Source organism: Vitis vinifera, chromosome 13 (genome assembly GCF_030704535.1).
Source record: "Vitis vinifera cultivar Pinot Noir 40024 chromosome 13, ASM3070453v1".
Classification (NCBI taxonomy): Eukaryota; Viridiplantae; Streptophyta; class Magnoliopsida; order Vitales; family Vitaceae; genus Vitis; species Vitis vinifera.
Genome location: NC_081817.1, coordinates 3,206,864 through 3,230,411, shown reverse-complemented (window position 1 = coordinate 3,230,411; position 23,548 = coordinate 3,206,864). Strand labels below are relative to the sequence as shown.

Sequence of the window (23,548 nt, the reverse complement as noted above, 5' to 3'; positions counted from 1 at the left end):
TTTTTCTCCTTAGGGTGGCGTTTTATGGTCCAGTCTAGTGGTTTGGCTGGTTAAAACTTAGGAGGCTTTGCATGTAATGGTTGTCCCACGCGTCCCTACCCAATGGCAACCTAGCTCTACTCCCTTACACTAGCCAAGCATTAATCGACTTGACTACAAGCAACTGACTATGCTTAGGTTAATAACAATTGCATAAGATCAACCTCGTCTCAAGCAAAGGCAATCTTGTTCTTATCCTCTATAACCCAATCTACCTCTCATTCTCAATTGCATACTCCTCTAACTTCACACTCCTCATATGGTGGAGAGGTTGAGCTCCTAGCTTAGAACCAATCATTTCATGCAAGTTTCGTTGAACAATTTCAAGCTAATTTAATCATCGAAGGGTCATAATCAAGGATCTCTCAGTTACCCTTAATTGCAAAAGCTTGTTCCGATCGAGTCAATTGGTTTACTCAATCACCAATCAATAAGATGAGGTAATATTAAACTCACCCAACTATTTATCCACATCAAAAATCCATATACCAACAATTTCCAAGTGTTCAAAGTACCGGGTGGGGCTATGAACTTTTTGCATTGGAACAAGGACTGTTCTTTTGGCTAAAAATTTTAACCTAAAAAGTTTACTTAAGTCAATGAACACGATAATAAACAAAACTTAAAAATTTAAAGTTAAAATGTCTTTAGAAATAAATTTATAGAAAGAGGTTTTGAGTCTAGCTAAAAGAAAAAAAGAACATCCTCTGTCATTCCATTCACTTCATTTTATGTATTGAAAAGCGTTTTAGATTCTATTTTAAGTCAATTGGAAAGTTATTAATAGTTTTCTAATAGAGTATATTCATATAAGAGAACTTCCTATTATACAATTAGTTTTATATATGAAATCTTTCTATGTAATTAGGGAAATGTATAGGAAGAAATTTTGACTTAGAGATAGAGTATCTTTTTTTGGGTGTAATTAGGCCTTTGGGATTTAGAACCTATAAGTTGTAATCTCCTTCAACAATAATAGAAGTTTTTCTTCGTCTTTACCTATGGCTGTAGGTTTTAAGATGAACCACATAAATCGTTGTATACTTTGTTAGTGTTCTATGTTTTTGTTCTCTTATTATCTTCTCCTATTATTATTCTTTATCAAGGTTTTTCATAACAAATTGACATTAGAGCACAGATTATTAGACATAGAATGGCAGGAAAGTTTGAGGTTGAGAAGTTTAATGGAAAAAACTATTTCAGTTTATGATACTTTAAGATGTGTGTCTTATTGGTTCAAAAAGGATTGTCCAAAACAATAAATTTAGCTCATTATCTTGTGAATAAATTTTATTCCATTCGTATTAATTGTAAGATTCTTGAAAATGTATGGTTTGGTTCCTCCTTTAGCTAGTTATGTTAATTTAAGAATTTTTTGTTGTCCTACTTATACTTATGTGAATGAAGATAAGTTGAAACCAAGGACAAGAAAATAATGCATATTTTTAGGATATGCTGATGGAATGAAAGGGTAGAGGTTATGGTGCCCTTATTCAAAATTCTCCAAATTTCTTATTAGTAAGGATGTAACTTTTAATGAGTCTGCAATATTGAATCTTAGAAAAGAGCAATTTAATGTAGAAAATAACTCCAATGTAAGAGAAAATGTGGAGTTTGTGTCTAAAGCTTTAAGAATCATAGAAGGAAATATTTCAATAAAGTCAAAGGAAAAAAAAAGTACGACATCTTAATGATAAAGAAAATACACCACAAGAACAACAATATAGTTTGGCCAAAGATAGAATGAGAATAAAATTAAATCATCTCAAAAATATACTTAAGCAAATTTAGTTGTTTATGTACTTAGTGTGGCAAAAAACATTGAAAATTAGGAACCTTGTACTTATTGGTTGTTGCTATAAATGTCTTCAAAAGAACCATACTTGGCAAATAGTTGAGAAACCTAAAAATCAAAAGATTATTGGTTGCAAATTGGTCTTCAAAAGAAAGAAAGGAACTCTAGGAGTGGAGGATGTTAGGTTCAAAGGACGCTTAGTGACAAAGGGTTACATACAAAAGAAGAGTGTAGACTTCAACGAAGTGTTTTCTCTAGTTGTGAAACATAGTTCAATCAAGGTGTTACTTGTTATGGTTGTTTTATTTGATTTAGAATTAGAGCAACTCGATGTCAAGACCGTTTTTCTACTTGGTGAGTTGAAAGAATAAATTTATATGTATCAACCTAAGGATCCATTATTTCGGGAAAGGAAGACTATGTTTGTTTGTTAAAAAAAATCTCTCTATGGTTTGAAGCAATATCATAGGCAATGGTATAAAATGTTTGATACTTTTTTTTTTAATGTAATTAGGACTTGGGATTTGAGAGCTATAGTTTGTAATCTCTTTCAACAATAATAGAAGTTCTTCTTCATTTTCGCCCGTGGATGAAAACTTTACATCGAACCATATAAATCATCATGCGTCTTGTGTTTTCTATTTTCACTCTCTCATTCTCTTCTCCCCATTATTATTATTTATCGTGGTTTTTTCAACATGCTATAAGTCTATGATATACAACCTTAACAAACAAAAAAACAAAAAAGCCACTAGTAAAATGGTTGGAAATAAAGAAAGAAAATGAAAAGTTCAGTTCATTTTCTTATTTATAATCATTATTAGGTTTGGAAAATTTGCTCTCCTAAAAACTAAAATTCACTTCTCAAAAATTTGATTTCTCTTCAATATGGTATTATGATTTTTACTTTTATTCTCATTTCATATTCGTATTTTTATTCCCCTTGCCAAACGCACCCTAGCTTCACAAAACGCTCTGAATGACATGCCTATCATGACAACAATGAATACATTAGACTCACAGCCCAAGAACCAAATAAGGAATTGCAGAAGAAAAATATAATTACACGAAAGAAAATAAAAATCTTCTAAACTCCATTGATTTGTTTCTGTTCATCAGTTTTTTCAGCGACAACAATTAAGTAGAGAAGAAATGAATCCAAAGAACCAAAGATTCCGTTAGAATGTTTTTATTTCAGCAAATGATTTACAAGGGGCCAACCTCTCCACAAGGGAAAACCCGGCAATGAATGATGGTGACTCTGAATGTTACATCAATTTCATTCATTTTTACAGTTTTCTTCTCTATTCCTGTCAGTTTTTTTTGTACATCATAACAATTAGATATCTTGTCCAATTCCATCTCTTTCAGCCAGAGGACCTGTGATCCTCAGAGTTCCAACCTGATGTTTACCATGTTGCTTAGCTTGATGTTCAGACCAGTAAGCATGGGCAGACAGGACTCTGTCCAAGACCTCCTGGGGCACGGGTTCTCCCCTTCTTTGCTGAGGGGAGATTCTTGCCGTGTGAACCAGTGTTTTCCATTTATCCTGCACACAAATGCAAATGCACATCATGTGGCATCAACCATAAATTTATCTATGCACATAGACATCCATAAGCTAGGTTATCTATTTATATAAAAACAACCCATGTGGTTCATTTGCTTTCACATACTAGAATCCAGAGCCCATGAAATATTTGTTGGTCAATACCAAGGCAAAGAATTCATTTTCTTAACAGGAGGGAAAAAATTCTCACCTAGGCAATAATCACAGTTTATGAGAACCAAATCAAAAGAATGAACACTTCTAGCATAAAATAATAGGAGCAACTTGAATTCTGCAGCCACTATGAGACAAGAGGTTTTGTCCAGTTGTGTACTGTGAAATAGCAAAATAGATTCCTCACCTTCAAATCTACATAAGTTCGATGTTTTGCATTATCAAAAGCACGCAGTTTAACATCACGCCACCTGCAGAGCAGAAAGATTGTGGGAACTCCAAATGCCAACCAACAAAAAATAAAATCCTCTTCATTGAACCCAAAGTAATGTTGTGTGTGAGGTGGGGGAAACGAGTCAGAGATATAACAATGAAAGATGTGATGGAGGCAATCATCAAACCTTCCAGTTCCAAGTTCCTCAACTGCATGAACCAGTGCTTCAACTTCTGATACAGAGAAAGGTCTCCTAGTACGACGCTGTACAAGGTCAGCTCGATTAGTTTTCATGTTCATTGGAACCACAGCTAGTGCCTCCAAGCTCATTGCAGGAACAGCAACCAGTGCTCTGGAATCCGGCATTGTTTTGTCTGTCAGTATGTCAGTAGGAGAGGGAACTGAATCATGAATTTTTTCAACTTGATTGCCCAAATTGGTCAGTGGAGAAGGATCAGGTGTGGCATCAGAAAACCCTGAATCAAAAGTGGGAGGATCTGGGGACCTGGAGATAAAGCCATATGATATTAGTTAAAGTGACAACACACTCGACATAGCCATTTTACACAGAGACACCATTTTCATCCTACCCAAAACAATGTCATACCACTTCTTCAAAATATTAATAACAATGTGATGACCATAGAATGTCACCAACCTGGTCTGCATTAATTTTGTGCACTATGAGAAATAGCCAGATCTGTGATCTTTCAGGCCTTTTAATGCTACTAAAGGATAGAGAACTCAAATTTTGATGCCCAAAGAAATGTCTTTTCATCTTTAAATGTCTAACCAACTAAAATTTAGAGAATTGGCTTGAAAGGGAAGATAAAAAATAAAAATAAGGGAATAATCAGAAAGACCAATTAAACAAGAAATGATCATGCATAGCAGAAAAAAGGACAAATTTTATAATCTCTGTGAGTTTTTGATGTTACGAATTAGTCAAAGAAAAAGTCTATCATGCATTTGCATTACCTGGTTAAAAGCTGAGATGTGTCAGATGGTAACAAGAAAGGTGGATCTTCAGTATGCAAAGGTGGAGATGGGTGGATAGGACTTGGCTCCAATGCAAATCCCAAGGTGTCCAGATTGTCATTGTGAGATATACCAGTCTGCCGTAGAGTTTTGTAGTCATCTCTAACCTTCTTCCCTTGAAGAAACATCCCCACATGTAATCCACCTCCAAATATAGAATTCACTGCCTCCATAACTGTCCTCTATGGAAAAATCATAAAACACCAATAATGCACAATTAGATACTCAGCAACAATAAAGCCTCAAGAAACAAGTTGCCAATTGAAATTTAATGCCAATACGGTAAATGCTAAGCGCAATATTCATTATCACTTGAAAGGAGTCAAAGGATATAATGAGAAGAACAAAAGGCCAAAAAATAACAGCTCCAATGTAAAATGTAAGATTAAACTGGAAACAGATTTTTGTAGAATCAGCAAGTGAAGAACTTTAACATAGCAGACCTGTCCAATTTTAGGTTCATGCAAAATAAAAGGAGATACTAAATTTGAAACATCATAGTGTTTTATTTTATTCCTTTTTTTTTTTTTTTTTGTGCGTGTGTGTTGGAGGTATCTACAGAATTACACACCTTCAATGCACCAATAGTTTCAGTTTCAGGAACCTCAATAAAAAGCTCCGGTACCCTGAAGGACTTAATGCTAAACTTCACTGAATAAAGAAACATAGCGCATGTAAGAACCTTGTGGATCTCAAGTCAAAAGATTAAATGTACATCAATCCACCAAAGGTTCTATACCATGAGAATCCCCTGAATTGAATGATGCTTGATGACTTATAACTGAAGATGATAACCCACTTACTGCATAGGAAAACAATAATTAATTGAGCCAGAACTACAGAACATCATGAACCTTAAATCAAGATAAAGATAATACAAGGCATGAGCTCAAAATCACCTCCATGCAACATTGCAGCAGAGCCACCCATCTCTGTGTTCATGTTCTTTTCAGGCGAATTGGTAACACTTTCACTGCTGATCCCTCCATCAGACGCCACTACCATGTGGCGTTCAAACAATTTCCTCCTCTTAAAAGTAGTTTCACGCTGATATCTTTTTCGGGTGCCACAAAATTTCCTTTTGCGGAAAACAGGCTTTATTCCCCCATCTAAAATTGCAAAATTATGGATTCAATAAAAGATCACATGAATTTTAAAAAGATTAACATGAAATATTTGAGGCTTTTGTTCAAACAAAAAAATGCTTACCAGTGTTTGATAGTTCACAATCCTTCAATTTTGGAGCTACTTTCCAGTATCTAGATGTAAGTAATTTCCTTATTCTTTGGTCTCCGATACACGGAGATGACCTAAAGGCCTTTATTTTGGTGCCATGTTGATTGCACCTATAAGAGTTTTCGTCATCATCTATAATACCTATCTTTACATCATTCCTATGCTTCGGAAAAGAAGCATTAGGAATGGAGTCCCTGTTCAAGGACAACTTGACATTACTGTCTGAATTGATTTGTGCAGGATTTTTCATACAAAGTTCAACTGAATCTTTTGAACTGCATCTATTGGCCATGGTCAAACCTCCACTCTCCTCCCCTTCAGCGTCTTGTCTTATTTCTGCTCCGTTCTCTAAATCACCACAAGTTTCCCCACAATCAGGGGAGCCTCTCTCAACTTTACAAGGAACTTTTCCAAATATATTCTTGCTTTTGCAAGTTACCATCACATCACAACCAACTTTGTCTAAGTAATCAGGACTTGCAACTGTTGAGGTGCAATCCAAAACAGCATCATGCACAGCATGTGGAAATTGCTTCACAGTATACTTTGGACTGAGGTCTTGAGAGGCAAGCTTAGAGACAAAGACAATCCCTTCACAGCTTCCCTGATCAAGGCACTCTCCTTTCAATGGTTTATCATCATCTTGTAATTCCTGTTTAATTCCATCTTTACTGATGTTAAGCCGATCTTTTCCAGCTGCCACATTGCTAGAAGCAGAAGAACTTTCACTCTCCTGCAATAACTTGCCAGCTAAAGTGGCTAGCAAATCAATTGCACAGATTTGGCTGTCCTCAACTGGCTTCTTAATTGAGCCCCTCCTCTGAAACCGTAGCCAAGAGTTACAAGTTAGAGCAATGTTTCAGCATGACGGCAATCATTAAGGAACCCTGGAATTGCAGTGGATGCTTACCCTAATTGATCTGGGGGCTCTAGGTATAGTGGAGACATGGAATCCATTGAATCCGTAATCTTGCTTCTTCTTCAACACCATATCTCAGGTACACATGCCAATAAGAACTCCTCAAACACAAAGAATCATCATCCCAGTTCGAGTATACTATCTACAGAAAAAGGTCATTAATTTGCAAATCAGTAAGATCATAGAAATCCTATCAGAAAAGGTGGCAAAGTTGACAGCAATCACAAAATTTCTTATTGAACTCTCTGATTTTTTCAAAGCAGTTGAGAAGTGGCATAACTTAAGAAGCTATTGAAAAAGAAATATGCATATACCAGTGTTTCTTGTAACATATAAGATAGCATCATTTACTCCACAAGAGGGGGGGGAAAACCCATTTGTAAATTCAGAATGAATGATTGTTTCAAGACATGTTTTCAATGGAAGGCAAACGAACAGAGCACAGTTCCAGTTTTTGTAGCAACCCCACCCAATCCTATGACATATCACAAATCAGTAAATCTGGCTCCTAAAATGCAGGAAACAATATAAAATTCATCAAAGGAATATTAGATCAATCAGATCCAGATTGTAAACCATCAAATTATAAACATTTACATTGAAACGGTTAAAAACAATATATTGACCATTAACATATATCAGTTAGTCAAACTCCTTTTTTCTTCTTTCTACTGAATGAAGTCATCAGTCAAATTTCAGGATAAAGAAACTCATTTTCAGTTACTTGTCCTAGATATGATCTTTAAAACAATGAGAAAAGAAAAGCCTATTCCAGCAAAGATGAAAATGGATATAAAATAGGTGGATATGTGCGTGTATGAAAAAGATCACACGATTATCAGGCCTCACTGACACCTTGCATAATAGTGAAAGCTTAACAAAGACAATCAGATCAAAGGGTAATATATGAAACAACTCTACAGAATGCAATTTCATTTTGTCATGAGAATAGTTTCTGCTTATTAAATCCCATTGATCTCTCCTCTAAATTTGATATAAATCCCAACATAGAGATGTTTTCTCTAAGTATAACCTCCCATTGGTTGCTAATAAATTAAAGAAAATCTAAGGAAAAAAATCGCAAATTTTGGAATGTATTTTGGCTTCAGAAATGAGAAAGCCAGCTCAAGAAATTCATTTACTCAATTTAGCCTCAGTCAAAAGATGGTTTTTATTTTCTCAGTTCCCAAATAACAAAAGCATCTAAGATTCAAAATTTTACCTACTTTCCCTTTTCTTGGATTTTCTCAGCAACCAACTGGATCAGAACCAAGAGAATGGCAAACACCAAGAAAAACTTTGATAGGAAATAAGATCCTAAGTCTCAGCTATTCCCAAAAAAGGAAGTTAATTTTCATAAAACGTATCCTAATCAAAATTCAGATCCCAAAACCTCAGCAGATATCAGTCAGTAAATTCCAGGCAATCAAACCATGACTGCCTTTGATTGATGAAGTCCGGGGTCCAATTCCCATGTCACGGTTTGGTCTATAAAAAAAGGATTTGGGTATGGAATTCAAAGCGTCAAAATTTTCAAAATCCAGAGAATTGCAATTCTGAATCAAATCCAAACCTGCAATCAAACGCAATTAAGGCCTTGCGATTTGATCTTCAAATCCAAATCAAAATCCACATAAAATGGATTTCCAGAACCAAAATAAAGATTCAAGAATTCCACGGAAATGAAATTCCCATCAAATCCAATACCGAAAGAACAAACGTAACCTTAAAATTTCACAGAATCCAATCAGATCTCAACTATCTACTTTAACGTTACGAGAAAACACTTCCTTTTCAACCGGATTTCAGCACATCCACCGGAAACTCACATTCAATACTCCACACACGCAAATTTAACACAAAACAAACAAATTTTCAACAAATTCCCGGAAATCAAATCCCAAACAACAAGATCAAACACCAAACTCAAATCCTTCAAACAAACAACGGAATTTGATCAGCTCACCTCTTAAACCGAGTCAAATTTGTCCAAATTCCATTTTCCCGAGAATTGTCATCAATTTCCAGATTCTCAAGATCGGAACTTGTTCAGAAGATGGATGTGAATTTAAATTCAGCACAAAAAAAAAAAAATTAAATTAAAAACCTCTCATCCCCCTCACGGAAAATGACAACCTCCGTTCCATCAAAACCACCGGAAACTGTGGCTTAAACCCATTCTTATAAGTTTTTTCACCACACAACCGGACCAGCCAGTAAAAGGGCATTGGTCCCGGCCATTGCCGGTCACCTAAACCCCCCACTTCCTAACCCCTTATTACCATTGGCAGTTAACTTTTGCCACGTGGAACCCCCACCAGTCGTCCCGAAGCTCTGTCTGATTTCCTTGTCCTTCATGGTAAAAGAAGATTGTTCAAATAATATTAACCTATCATCATACTTGTAATTGCATCAATGACTCATCATTCCCTCTTCTTTTTCTTTCTTTTTTTTTTCTTTTTTTTTTTCTGAAATTTGGGTAATTCCCAAAATTTGGAAAATGCCCTTTTATGCAAAAAAAAAAAATTTAAATAATTACCAATTTTAAAAATAATTATTAAATTATTAATGAAGTGAAAAGTGGGAAACATAATAGAATTAGGCATGTGATCATCCTAATAAGACATGCAATTGACTAGTGGTTTGTGGCGGACATCACAAGTAACACTTGTAAAATTGAATATTTTCATGCCTATGATTATAATATTTAATGTCTAAAATAATTAATTCAATTATTGGGATGTGAAGAGGAAACTCAGCCTTAAATTATTGTTTATAGCCTAATGATAAGGAAGACTTCTAAGGTCTCAGTGAGTGCAATTATTTTATTATCTAAAATTAAAATTACATGAAATCGTTTTCAACCTTTTTTTTCTTATATATATTTGACTGCATTTTGTTGTGTTTCTATCCGAAGTGTTTTTAATGAAAATATTTTTAAGAAAATCACTTACACAATGTTTCTCTAAAAAACATTACAAGTGATCCTGCAACACTACAAATAATTTTTTAAATCTTTAAAAAAGTTTCCTAAATTTTGTTAAATGTCTAATTTCTTTTTTCAAAAACACTTTTTAAGGTAAAAGTGCTTTCGAAATCATTGCCAAATGGTTCTTTAATAATAATTACATAATTTTATCATAAAAGGAAACCATAGGTGGCAAATATTAGAATAGTTGACTGTAGATGGGCAATTTCTTTTTGAAGAAAAAGTTGTGTAAAATTGTTTTATTACTTATTTTTTCTCCTTATATATTAATAATAATTACATAAATTTTATCCGAAAAGGAAAAGGTTGGTGGTAGATATTAAAATAGTTTATTGTAGATGGTCAAGTTCTTTATGAAGAAAAAGTTGCATGAAATTGTTTTCCAACTTATTTTTTCTCCTTAAATATTAATAATAATTACATAATTTTTATCAAAAGAAAAAGGGAAAGATTGTAAGGACAAGTTCATACAATTTTATAAAGTTATGGACTCTATAATTCATTAATTTATGCAAATCTACTAGAAAATATAGCCAAATATGAATATTAATTTAATTCATTTGGATCCACTTTCTATTTTTTTTTTTTTCTCTTTTAAATCATAAAATAAAGATAAACTTTTTAAAAAAACATATAAAAAAAAATTAGAAACTTCCAATGAGAAAATAATGGTTAAACTATTTTAAAAAATAGAGGTATCAGAATTTTAAATTTTCTAAATGCGGTTTTCAAATACATGAGATAAATCTATATAATTTTACAAAATATTCTGTTTTTATATGATTTTACAAAAAAAAAAAAATGAAGTGCATCCAAACGGATACCTAATTAAATCTTATTTTCTTTTATATGTTTAACTATAAATTTAAAATATAGAACATATATGTAATACTAAAAATTTGGTAGGCTCGTTTGATCACCTAATTGTCATCAAATTTGACAATGAACAAATTTGAGTTTGGCAAATATTAAAGTCTTACACATTCTACCATAATATCCAACTCATCAAAATCGCATGAGTTATACAAGCGATGCATAGAAAAATTTTGTAAGCTTATTATTATGTTGGAAATCTCTAAGATTACGTGTTGTGTTGATGAAAACTTCAGTATCATAAGTCAATACAAAACATACAGATAAAATCAAATCATACAAAAAGACAAATAAAGTTTTAATATAATTTAACTAATTATATGTATGTTTGTAGATAAAAGAGAATTATTCCACTGTATCATAGGAAATATCATGTATGATAGAAAAAATAAATATAACTATTGAACCTTAAAACATTTAATCTTTTATTACTTTTTATAACTATACTTTGAATTGCGAGCCCCTATTCCGCCAACTGTCCCTCATTTTCTTTTACATCTTTATCAACTCAATATAGAATTTACATATTTATCCTTAACTCTTAACTTTTCCTTTCTCGTGTTTTAGAATATTTATAAAGGTATTTTTAATCATTTTCATTATTTAATAAGAATATTTATTTTTACAATGAATTCTCTCTCTCTCTCTCTCTCTCTCTATATATATATATATATATATAATAAGAGTCTGAGGCATTTTGTGATACCTTATGCCTTGACTCAAATTTCATCAAGTTAATCTTCCATCTCCTAAAAATACACGTCTCTATTGCTCACATGTCTTTTCTGTATATGTCTTCATTGATGCGTGTCCATGACCTTTTTAGTATGTCAAAATCAGAGTGGTGTAGACTAAGAATTTGCTTCCTAAATATGGCAAAGACTCGAGTTACTTGTGATAAGGAAAGACATCATCAACTTCAAATAATTCAACAAATAAGCCTTCCCACTTTGTACCTAATACAACTCTTGAACACTAATTAGAAAGTCAAGGGAAAAAAACCTTACTAAAGCACTCTATCTTTTCCACTTCTTTATACTCAATGATTATACTAGTTATGATTACCAACATTGCTTCAATGGAAGAGCAATTGGGTAAAATGGATTTCGCTTTTACTTAACTCACAAAAATTAAAGAAGAAAAAGACTTGAATCATCTCTTGCATGACCAAGTATGAAGTAACTTAATAACTTAATTTAAGTTAATAAATAAATTAAACATATTTTATAAAAATAACTTAATATTATAACTTAAAATTAAAAATGACTTTAAGTATTAAATCAAAATAGTTAACTTATTCTTAATCCCATTTTTGGTTTTTTTTTTTTTTTTTTTTGTCTTATGTACCTTGCTCACATCTAATGAAAATATATTTAATAATCATAATTCCAAATTCATGATTCATTTTTTATGAAAATAAATATTAGTTAAAATTGTTAATAATAAACATTAATTACAACTAATAAAGATAAATATGTCAATTTAATAACTTTAAATAAATTTTAAGTTAATTTTACCATACAACTTTAATATTTAAAAGTAAAAAAAATAAATAATATATTTAAAGTTAACAACTTAAGAATAATTTAACTAAAAATTAACTTAAATTATTAAGTAATAAATATTAAATTTTATCAAATGCCCAATTACTCAACTTTCATGGCTTACACCTTAAAAGAATGCACACTGCACATCCATATTGGTGCAAGTTAAGAGTCAAAATGCTAAACCTCATTACAATGAGCTCATTATCTGTCTAGTCCAATCAAAGCTGGATCTGGTAGGCCACCATGTTTGCCAATTCTAAACCCTACACGGCTACACCCAAAAAGATTGATAACCTATGCAAACTTACAAGTTATTAACCTCCCAAATTTCATGATTTAACAGACGGTGAATTTGAAACATCATGTTGCTTGCATTGTCACAACCTAGGATAACATTGGCATGGAAGGCAATCTTCTTGTCAAGGGGTTTGTTTGCTTTCTTTGAGGAAACTTTCGCAGACTCAAATATTAAGAGTTCTATAGTAACATGTCGTAAAAGGTTATTAGACAATAAAATTAAGTCTTGCTAATTAAAATAAAATAAAATGATTATTATTCTCTTATTGGCACAAATCCATAAAGAAGACAAATTAATGAAATTAGGAAGCCAAATTCCTTAAATTAAGGATATAAATCCTAGGATATTAAATTATATGTCCCAACTTTACTTATAAATGCAATTCTCCTTTAGTATAAGTGCTCAAAAAAATATATATTATTCATAAGACCAAACCAAACTTCAAGGTATTCTTTAACAAGTGTATAGAAAAATATCAATTACAACACAAGTGCAACTTTTTTTACTTCAAGATCGAATCAAGAAAACTTTAAGAAAAAAATTATTATTCCCAAGAACAATAAATAAATAAATCTTAACATGTTTATCTAAGAATAACCATTCCAATCTTCCTATATTTGTTAAACATATTGATGTCAAAATGCATTTTATTAAGGATGTGATTGCATGAGTTGCTATTGTAGTGAAATAAGTATTCTCAATAGAAGTTGTTTTTAAAAAGTATTTGTTGGAAATTGATGTAAAATAAGATTTTCGGTTTACCTTCTGAGATGCCCAAGAATCCCAATTGATTGTTTCACCAATTAATTTTCTCGTCTCAAGCCATAAATGGAACTATGAATACAAAAATCATAGAGCCTTGACCATTGTTTTCATTGAGAAAGTAGAAAAATTTTTGTTTTATTTGGTTTCAAGGAAAGAGAAGAAAACATATTTTTCTCTTTCTAGTTTTTCAAGGAGAAACTATTTTTACACAAAGATATTTTTTTTTCTTTTTTTTTTAATAGTGTCAGTTTTTGGATAGTTTAAAATTTTTCAAAAACCACTCCCCTTATTTCTCTCATTTATTGGGTAGGGTCGGTTAGTTCACTTAGACACCCTCACTCAACTCCAACGCAAATAATAAAAGTAAAATCTAAAATCATAACACTTTGATTATCATCCAAATATTCATGTATATATTTATGTCATTTATGTCTAAAAACCAAGCTCCTATGCTAAGGAGGTTAACCATCAAAATTTAATCACAAATTGCATCATCTTTAGAATATGAGAGGAATAAGAGCACATTTGCTCTACTCCACATGAATGATAGAATCGTCTCACCTACTTGAGCCAGTAATAATTAGTTTTTTTATTATTACAACATGAAACTCTTGATTCACAAATTACCACACATTTTTGTAAACTTGATGTTAATGTTGAAAGATTTTGTTTGAAGAAGTTTAAAGTGACAATCACTATAGAGGTAGAATAAATTCATTTGAGTAGACAAATATAACCACTAGAACAACTTACTCATGTTATGAGTGCTAGCTAAGGCAGGGGTGTCGATGCTTCTAATTTTGATTATGTTTCCTCAAGAGAAGAAAATGATAGTGATGAAAATAATGACAATGATAGAGGTGATGTTAGATAATATCATAAAAATCAACATCCGTTTCACCTATGAAGCCAATTTTAGATAAACGCAAAAGATAATGATCATTACTCTACAAGAGTTAGTCAAAGCATAGGAGCTATCAGAAGGTTATATAAAGAAATGAAATAACAAATAATGGTAACATTTGTTGAGAAGTTGGTTTCCCTTAGTTTTGAGTCCATATGTACAAGAACTTAAGATAATCGTTCATTAAATGAGACTAACTTTATCCTTTTTACACAAATATTATTAATTCAAAGTTCTATATTAGATGTAAAGAGGTTTTCAAACAAACATGGATAAATTTGAAGTTTCCATCTCATGATAAGGCTCAGAGAATAAGTCAAAAAACCTATGTATGACATGTATGTAATTGCAATATCTGTTATACAAAGCTTTTTGTTATGACATTAATATTGCCTACATCAAGATGGTTTTTCTTCATCTTTAAATGCCTTGGAATCACATCGATTCTTATTTCGATATTAATCGAAACTATTAAAATGCAATTTGCCTAAAGTAATGACATTTAATGGAATTAAATATTTACCATCATATTATATTAGTTTATATTTTTAAAATTCATATTTTTTATTGACCACATATTACATAATTGTTTAATATAGAAATTTTATCAAATATATTATTTTTTTTAAAATATATTATTTAAATATGTGTATTATTACTTAATTTATTATTTCTTAAAAAAATTTAAATTTGGAATATTAATATCATAAATTTTATCAAATATATTATTTTTTTTAAAAAAAAAAAATATATATATATATATATAATTTAAATATGTGTATTATTACTTCCTTTATTATTTCTTAAAAAAAAAAATTGGAATATTTTATTATTTTTAAGAATTTGATCCATTTTATATATATATATTTAATGTTTTTCTAATATTTTCATAAAATTCAAGTGTCAATATTACACCCCTTTCTCGGTAGCATTTTTACTTTTGCTTCCTAAAATTAGAATTCAGAGTGTGACACGTGGAAAATGAAAGAATTGATGTTGACGGTACTGGTCCAGTCAGCTATGGATTTGACGGCGTTAAGATTGGGTCAGAGACTCCTTTGTGTGTGGCCTTTCAATTTTTAATAGGTTTGTCTGTTAGAAGGCATGGGCCCATGGGGAATGGGGAGTGGGCCAGGGCACATAAAGGCCCAAAAGAAGGAATAAAAACGAGAGGCCCAAAATCCTTCAAGATTATCCGATTACAAAAGAAGAGAGAGACACTTCCTAATTGTTCGGTCAAGTTGGCCTTTCTTCTTCCACGTGTCGGTTTCCTCCACTCATTGAATTTCATGGTCCCCCTCTAATTCCCAGTAGATGACCAAATTTTTATCCAATTTTAAATTTTGTATTTATGGTTTTTGTTATTGGTTTCAGTGAATAAAAGAATTTTTGGTATTTTTTGTTGGGCCTCTGGTTTTGCTTTTGGGATGGGTTCATGGGTTAGGACCTGGGAGAGAGGTCTTGGAGTTGAGTGTGCTGGGCCCGGCCCATTTTATGCTTGTGTTCACTGGTTCGGACTTTGAACTGACATTTGCGAATCATTCAAAACCCAACTTGGGTACGCGGGACCCAACCCAAATTGTTCAATGTGAGCCAACTGCCAGTTGGCCCTAATCAACAGGTCTATAGACCATCACTGTGTTATGGGCTTCTTGGTAAGTCATCCTCGACTTGCCTAATGGGAGATAAATAGATACAGCAACTCCAAATCTCGATGGCAATGGAGGAAGTTTGGATGGGTCATCCCATCCCAATCCCGTCCCGTTTCTTTAAAACAATTCTATCCTTGTCCTATTAAAAAATTTAAACGAGATTTAAATTTCAAACTACATATATAAAATAATAATATATACCGTTTGACTATAACTATATACTTAAATAAATAATTTAAGTTATACTCCATATTATATTTTGTTATTAAAATTTAATATTATTTTTAATCATCATAATTCATAATTGATATAAATCCATTGTTACTTGCTAGTAACGGCATTAAACCATAAAGAATGAAGGTGGTTGCTATCAAAAGAATTATAGTAGTAATTTAAAATATATTTATAATGGGTGAGAGTGTCAAGTAGTTATAATATATTTAAAATAATTTAAATTTACTTTTGATGGTTTATAATGAAAAGCTTAATAATTTGGGTAATAAAAGTCTTACCTTCCATGCCATTATTTGTATAAAATTATATAAGAATATTAGAAAATTTCTAAAATTAAGAAAATCAAATATTATTGATATTCAATTTTTCTTCATTTATGAAATTATTAATTGAAAGATGTGACGTCAAATCCCACAAGATTGTTCTAAGAGTCATCATTTGGGTGATTCATTTCGGACTTGAGAGCACATGCGACATTATTACACCACACTTTTGTGACTCAAACCCATAATCCTAACTTTGATATTAATTCTTGAATCAAGTTTTAACCATCTCATCTGAAAATCAATTGATAGTCACTGATGATAGGTCAAACATTTTATGACATTCAACATCACACTCTATAGACTTCTTTTAAGAGTCATTATTTGGGTGAGTCATTCCTAAGCTTAAAAGTCTTATTGTTACATCCTAATAATTTTCATTATTAATATTCATTTTATTCTCTTTGTCTCTTTAATTATTATTATTTTTTTTTTGTTTGATTTTGTGTCTTTTTAATTGTTTTTATTTTATCTATTCTTTGTTTTTTTTTCTTTAATATAAAATAACGGAAAAATTAGGACACCATGTTAACTTTATTTGATTTTACTTATTACATGTTAGAACAAAAAAAGAGGGAAGCAAGGGAAAGTGATTTTTAAATTGCTAAAAAAAAAAAAAATCATCCCAAAATTGGAAAACAACTTTGCGAAATAGACAAAGTCAAATTCAAATTTTTAAACCTAAACTGTTCATCATCCCTCATCATTATTGCACTTGATTTTCTCAACGTCAAACTTGCAGAAGACACAATAAAAGCCAAAAACCAAAAACCAAAAACCCCAATACTAATCCATCATCAAAGATTCAAAAAGCTACTTGGACTGCAGATGGCACAATTATTTTCTACAAAGCCAAACAGACCAAAAAACAAAACAAAACAAAACAAATTAGGTACCATAACTGAATTAACTAGCAACATGCATGCTTTCTCCAAAAGGAAAATGCAAGACCTTCTCCATGATTACTTGGTATAATGGAGGATGATCATCAGGATTCTCAAAACACATTATTCACTTTGTTTTTACTAACATCCCACCTCCAAACCACACACTTTCATCAATGGTGTAGCCAAGGATTTAAATTTTTCGAGCGCGATTAACGATTTTCATTACGGGTTTATTAAGATGGCACCAATGATTAAGGCCACACCCTCCCAGGGACACAACTGATTATCCCTGTCCCAGCAAGAAGATGACTTTCCCTTCAATTTTGGCCATGAAAATAGGCAGTTAAGTTAGTTAAAATGGTAGTTGTAAATCATCCAATATAAAGTGGAGGGAGCCCCGAGCCCTCCTAGGAATCATGCAAAGAAGCTTCAAGCTATAAGGGCCTTAAAAAAGAAGAGAAGATGAAAAAAAAAAAATGATTCTGTAATTGCTTGGTCGAGAAACTTGGAACCTTAGAATTTTATAGGGATTGCGTAAAGCCAAATGGAGGTATGTAGAGATTCATGGGGTCATCAAAAGAGGACGCATGGTCCCTACGCCTAACCAATGGTCCATTAAAGATGAGACAAAGTTTTTTATGATCGCATGCACATTAGATAATAATTAATTTGTCATGCATGTTAATTACACCATGCTTCTCTTGTAATTAAAATTAATTATGTCCTGTTTGGTTTAGGGTTTAAAAAGCAAGGGTAAGGGGAGTTTCTTTAGCAACTGTCAACTACTACTCTCCTTTTGTGATTTTTATATTTTTATATTACTTTAGTGGATTAAATCAAAGTTTTTGTTGGGATCTCTGCTTAGGCCCTGTTTGGGTATGGAAAGTACCAAAAAAAAGAAAAAAAAATTCAAAAAACTAATTTTCTCATGTTTGGTTTCTTTATAAGAGATATAATTAAAATTTATTATAAATTTATACATTTTATTTTTTTATTTTTTGGGAATTAAACATTGCGCTCTTTTTTGAATTCGAAAGAACTCGTACAACTTTAAAATACGGTTATAAAATTAAGATGAATTAATGTTAAGTTAAAAAATAAAATTCCGATTCAAGTGGGAAATGTTGGAGGAATGGGGAAATGTTGAAGACAAGTCCACATGAATTGGGGGGGATGTATCATGTATGTTACATCATCCATGGGCCCTTCAATCTTTGGTTGAATCATGGGATGCTCATCTGGATCTCATACATATGCTTCTGTTTAAATGGAGGCCACACTTTCCAACGTCCCTTATATCATCCACCCCCGAATCCTTCCTTCTGTTTCTCTTTTTCATGGTTACTAATGCTAAAGATAAAGATTGAAAATGAAATTGAAATGACGGCATGTTGCCACAATTTCCCCCCGTATTTCTTTTCATTATATATTATTTAGAGTGGTTTTATAACGATTTTATAAGTGTTTATAAAAAATTTTAAATATTAAATAAATTAAAAACACTTTTCAGAATTACTGTTAAATGCATTTTTAGTTTTCATATATTTAAAATTTTATCATATATCTTTTTTATTTTGAACGAGAAAAAAATACATTTCTCATAAAATAAATAAATAAATAACCTAAAAAATAATTTTATATGAATAAGATTTTCTTCACAAATTTTTAAAATTCTAGCGCACACATTAATGTAATTTATTTATGTTTTAAGAAAAATGAGAGAAGTTCATTTTTTTATGAAAAATAAATTACAAACTTAAAAACTATATTTATTTTTCAAACTAAATAATTTAAAAATATATAAAATTTGATCGATTTTAATTATTTTTATTTTTTTGCTTATTTCCGATTAAAAGAAAAAAAAAAAAAAAAGCATCATCTTAATGTATTTGAAAATGGATGAGAAGTGTGAAATCATGAAGAACGGATTAGGCTTGAAATATGGATAAAAACAAATATGAAAACCACCTACCCAAAAAAAGCAACAAAAAAACAAAAAGGATGCAGAGGCTTTGTTTCACACTTGACTGCAAAAGCAAAGTGAGTAAAATAAATGTAAGAGTGAAGACCATCCCATACCAAATCGTACGGCTGATGAACGCCGCAATACGTGGACCGATAAATGCGGGCTTCGGGGGCCCACACACATCCATGTATGGTCCGGTCCGTCTCCTAAAAATCTTTCCTTTTCCCAGTTAATTCCCTCAGCGGCGCCACTGCCCTTTTCTCACAACTACTTCCTCGACTACTATATTCTCCTACTCGCGCCTCCTCAATCCCTTGAAGTTTTTCAGACCCGGATAATCCAATATTATTTTAATTTTGTAAATATAATTAGACAACTCTGTTTAGTCTTTATCATACGGTACGGAAATTTGATGCTGACAAGGCACATCCATTCCCATTCATACCTTGGAAATTAACATATACTAAACTTAATCAAAAATACAAACCCAACTGTCATATTATGGAATAATGTATTTGAAATAATTTCAACTATCCTTGTAAATTAAGTAAATTGAAGGAAATATATATATATTGAGTATAGAATAATGTATTTGATAGCAGAGGCACAACTTGAGATTGAAGCAAAGCGGATTCATACCAGGCTTTGTTTTGTGCCTTATGGGCACACCCCACTTTTCTGGTTTTCCCTCCTTTGAAGGGAAAATCGAGTTTGCCGCTTCATGACCCCACCATTTCCCAAAACCCCAGAGAAATGGTAGAGTGAGAAAGATGGAAGATCATGGAGGGCAATTGGGTCAAGAATGTGGGGCAAAAGCGTTATGGACTTGAATGGGGTTTGAGGTAATGAGAGTGCTTTAATTAAGGTCTGACCAAACTGCATTAATTGAGGAGCGATGATTTGGTTTGCTCTCTCTTTTTGACATTAACCGCTCTCTCCCTCTCTCCCCCATAAGTAGTAGCTCATCCTAGACCTTCTCTGCACACACACTACCCTAAAAACCATCTGTCTTCCTCTGTGTTCTTGCTTTTTCCGTGGGAGTAGAGAGATGGGTCTTGTGGCTGTTGTATGCTTCGTGGCTATGGCTTCGGTTTTGAAGCTGGGTGAAGCTAGAATCCCCGGGGTTTACACTGGCGGGGGGTGGCAGAGCGCTCATGCTACTTTCTATGGCGGCAGTGACGCCTCTGGAACTATGGGTACTGTACCAACACAGACCAAGGCTTCTGTTCGACCCATTTGCATGCCTAAATCCACCAGGTTTTTAATGTAGTCAATGCGTTTGTGTGTTGGTTGCTTTTACAGGTGGGGCTTGTGGGTACGGAAACTTGTACAGCCAAGGTTACGGTGTGAACACGGCGGCGCTGAGCACGGCGCTGTTCAACAATGGGCTGAGTTGTGGGGCATGCTTCGAGCTCAAGTGTGCCAACGACCCAGAATGGTGCCATTCCGGGAGTCCCTCCATCTTAATCACCGCCACCAACTTCTGCCCACCGAACTACGCTCTTCCCAGCGACAATGGTGGCTGGTGCAACCCTCCTCGCCCCCACTTCGACCTCGCCATGCCTATGTTCCTCAAGATCGCCGAGTACCGCGCCGGCATCGTCCCAGTCTCTTTCCGCCGGTGAGCTTCTTTTCCACCACCTTTCCCATTTGTCCTTCGGACTATCGCCATAGTCCACTAACACACTTCTAGGGTGTGAAAACGGCACTGTTTCTAAAACGGTGCCGTTCCAGCCGCTGATTGAGCAATGAAAATATATGTCGTAAACGTATACTTGGGATTAAACACAGCGGTCAGATTGTCTGACTTTCTTGTATGGACAATATGATTGGTCTCTGATTTCTCATATATCCGTACATTATTATGATGTGACGCAGTACCTTGTTTTTCCAAGTGAATCATGGCCGTCCATTAGTAACATAACTTGTAGGTAATTGAATACAGCAGTCTGATCGGCTGACTCGCTTGTAAGGAAAATATTATTGATCTTCTGACTATTAATCTTTTGTTCTGTACACTTTTCTGATGAAAAAACAAGAGTACTTGGTTTTTTCAAGAGAATCAGATCCGTCCATATCTATAATCAGAGAATCATCAGGCATGTCAACTCCATTTCAACAAGTGGGCCCAAACCCACAGTTCCCGCGTATTTACACGATCATCTGATCTACAATTAAAGAAACCGCGTAGCAGCCTAACTCAATATTGAGTAAATTACTAAATAGCCCTCGTGTGATTGATGTGTTTTTTTGTAGGGTGCCGTGCCGAAAGCAAGGAGGAATCAGATTCACTATCAACGGCTTCCGTTACTTCAACTTGGTTCTGATCACCAACGTGGCGGGTGCAGGTGATATAGTGAAGGCTAGCGTGAAAGGATCTAAAACCGGGTGGATGAGCTTGAGCCGCAACTGGGGTCAGAACTGGCAATCTAATGCAGTTTTGGTTGGTCAGTCACTCTCCTTCAGGGTCACAGGGAGTGACCACCGCACCTCCACCTCATGGAACATCGTGCCCTCCAATTGGCAATTCGGCCAAACTTTCTCGGGAAAAAATTTCAGGGTCTGATTCAAATTTCCCACGCTTCTACAAGACCAAAATCCCTAGACTATGCCTTTTCTTTTTCTATCTATTTTGTTTTTTTTTTTTTTTTTGTGTTTTTGTTGAAATTTTGAAAGTGGAGAGTGAAGAGGTAAAAGAGTGGGAAAAATGAGAGGGAGAGTCGGGATTTGGTGTAACTTTTTTCTTTTGTCTGGTTTTGATGGTGAAATGGAAAAAAGGAGGGAGGAAGCGAAAAGTGAAAACTTGGGGAGCTGAAGCGGCTGCAAAGTTATATAGCCCGCAGCTGCCTTTCTTTAATATATTTTACCTTATTTACCTATTTGTCTTCACTACTCTTTCCTTTCTTAGCGAGTGCAAAAGCAAAGAGGAGGCCCAGCCCTGGTTAACAAGCATAGTGCTATGGGCACGCATACCATAGCAGAAATTACTTGGATGGACAATGAAGTTTTAAATAATTATTTTAAAAGGTTCTCGCATAACCCCTCTATTATTTTTAAATTTAAATTTTATTTTTAAAATGTTAATTAATTTTAAATTATAATATATGCAGTATATAAAATTTAAATTAATTTTTTAATATTGGACTTGTTTATAATTTTATTTATTAATTAAAAATATTATGAATTTTTGAAACATATAAAATTTTACTTTAGTTATTTATTTATTTGTAAATTGAAATATATGTATATATTCATAATTAGAAATTTTTATATTTTAATATAAAATTAGTAAACTTATATTAGGTAAGCGAACTGCATCAAAATATTTTGACCGTATTTGATGGTTTGAATTGTAATTACTTTACTAGTTGATTTCATTTCACTCACACCTCAGGTTTCAAATTCTAATTTTACCATTTTGTATCCCAATACTTGGTGTATAAATTTTTTTTTAAGAGATTTGTTAAATACCTCCTCCCTAAAATCTTCCCAAAAAATAAAATTTATAAATAGAATAAATTAATTCAACGAAATTTGAGACATCACAACTCCTTATAAAATTAATCTTAGACTATATTTGATATATGAGAATGAGGGATAAGAATAAATATTTACTTTTTATTGATGTCTTCTTGAATAGAAACAAATTTAGTGATTCTAATTTTTATATTTGATTGCATGTACGGCATCAGTTGTTTCAATTTTAATGTTAGATAATAATGAGAATAAGAATGAAAATGAAATGACAATAATATCCCTACATACACTTTAAAATAATTTTTTATTTTCATTTGTTAAAAACATCTTACATTATAAAAAAAAGGAAATGGAAACCATTTTTCATTTTTATTTTTTATTTCACATTTGTGGTGAGAGATCAACCTTTTTGCTTATAATTTTTAGAACGGTTAAGAGTCACCACAACAAAAAGCCTTTCTATTTTAGCTATCCTAGCTAATAATGCTTCCAATCCATCTAATGCGGAAATTGTGGATCTTAAAAAACTATTGTCTCTACTTTCTAGTGTTCATTTATCTCCTTATATTCCAAATGCGAAAATTTGAGTTCCGTCCTCCATTCCATATGTGAAAGCTTGGATTTCGTCATCTTTAAGAGCTTTCTTAGAAAATTTGCATTTTTCAACTT

General features: G+C 32.6%; 2 protein-coding genes across 4 annotated transcripts; one reads left to right on the top strand and one right to left on the bottom strand.

Annotated features, from left to right (window-relative positions):
* Positions 1 to 2,987: 2,987 nt before the first annotated feature.
* On the bottom strand, positions 2,988 to 9,126 carry LOC100259786 (telomere repeat-binding protein 4). Of its 3 annotated transcripts, none has more exons than XM_059742261.1 (11): positions 8,931 to 9,124; positions 7,279 to 7,472; positions 6,956 to 7,106; positions 6,019 to 6,865; positions 5,709 to 5,918; positions 5,549 to 5,611; positions 5,381 to 5,460; positions 4,750 to 4,991; positions 3,959 to 4,276; positions 3,745 to 3,808; positions 2,988 to 3,383 (listed from the first exon to the last, which is right to left on the bottom strand). In XM_059742261.1, the coding sequence occupies exons 3-11, from the start codon at positions 7,034 to 7,036 to the stop codon at positions 3,174 to 3,176; spliced, it is 2,115 nt and encodes a 704-aa protein (XP_059598244.1). In that variant the 5' UTR covers positions 7,037 to 7,106; positions 7,279 to 7,472; positions 8,931 to 9,124; the 3' UTR covers positions 2,988 to 3,173. The 3 variants fall into 3 exon arrangements, with proteins under 3 accessions (XP_059598244.1, XP_059598243.1, XP_010658557.1); XM_059742260.1 differs by having other exon boundaries at positions 7,279 to 7,439; XM_010660255.3 differs by lacking the exon at positions 7,279 to 7,472 and having other exon boundaries at positions 8,931 to 9,126.
* A 10,956-nt stretch (positions 9,127 to 20,082) lies between these two features.
* On the top strand, positions 20,083 to 22,279 carry LOC100242732 (expansin-A4). The gene is made up of 3 exons (XM_002283322.4): positions 20,083 to 20,598; positions 20,705 to 21,023; positions 21,659 to 22,279. The coding sequence occupies exons 1-3, from the start codon at positions 20,451 to 20,453 to the stop codon at positions 21,966 to 21,968; spliced, it is 777 nt and encodes a 258-aa protein (XP_002283358.1). The 5' UTR covers positions 20,083 to 20,450; the 3' UTR covers positions 21,969 to 22,279.
* The last annotated feature ends 1,269 nt before the right edge of the window (positions 22,280 to 23,548 follow it).

What these genes read in the sequence shown, in the direction of transcription:
- LOC100259786 (XM_010660255.3), bottom strand. Translation starts at nt 7,036, where the DNA reads ATGGTGTTGAAGAAGAAGCAAGATTACGGATTCAATGGATTCCATGTC. An exon ending in CAATTCAGGGGATTCTCATG is followed by an intron (nt 5,461 to 5,548) that starts GTATAGAACCTT and finishes TTCTTTATTCAG; the next exon opens with TGAAGTTTAGCATTAAGTCC. An exon ending in GAACTTATGTAGATTTGAAG is followed by an intron (nt 3,384 to 3,744) that starts GTGAGGAATCTA and finishes ATTTGTGTGCAG; the next exon opens with GATAAATGGAAAACACTGGT.
- LOC100242732 (XM_002283322.4), top strand. Translation starts at nt 20,451, where the DNA reads ATGGGTCTTGTGGCTGTTGTATGCTTCGTGGCTATGGCTTCGGTTTTG. An exon ending in TGACGCCTCTGGAACTATGG is followed by an intron (nt 20,599 to 20,704) that starts GTACTGTACCAA and finishes TTGCTTTTACAG; the next exon opens with GTGGGGCTTGTGGGTACGGA. An exon ending in GTCCCAGTCTCTTTCCGCCG is followed by an intron (nt 21,024 to 21,658) that starts GTGAGCTTCTTT and finishes GTTTTTTTGTAG; the next exon opens with GGTGCCGTGCCGAAAGCAAG.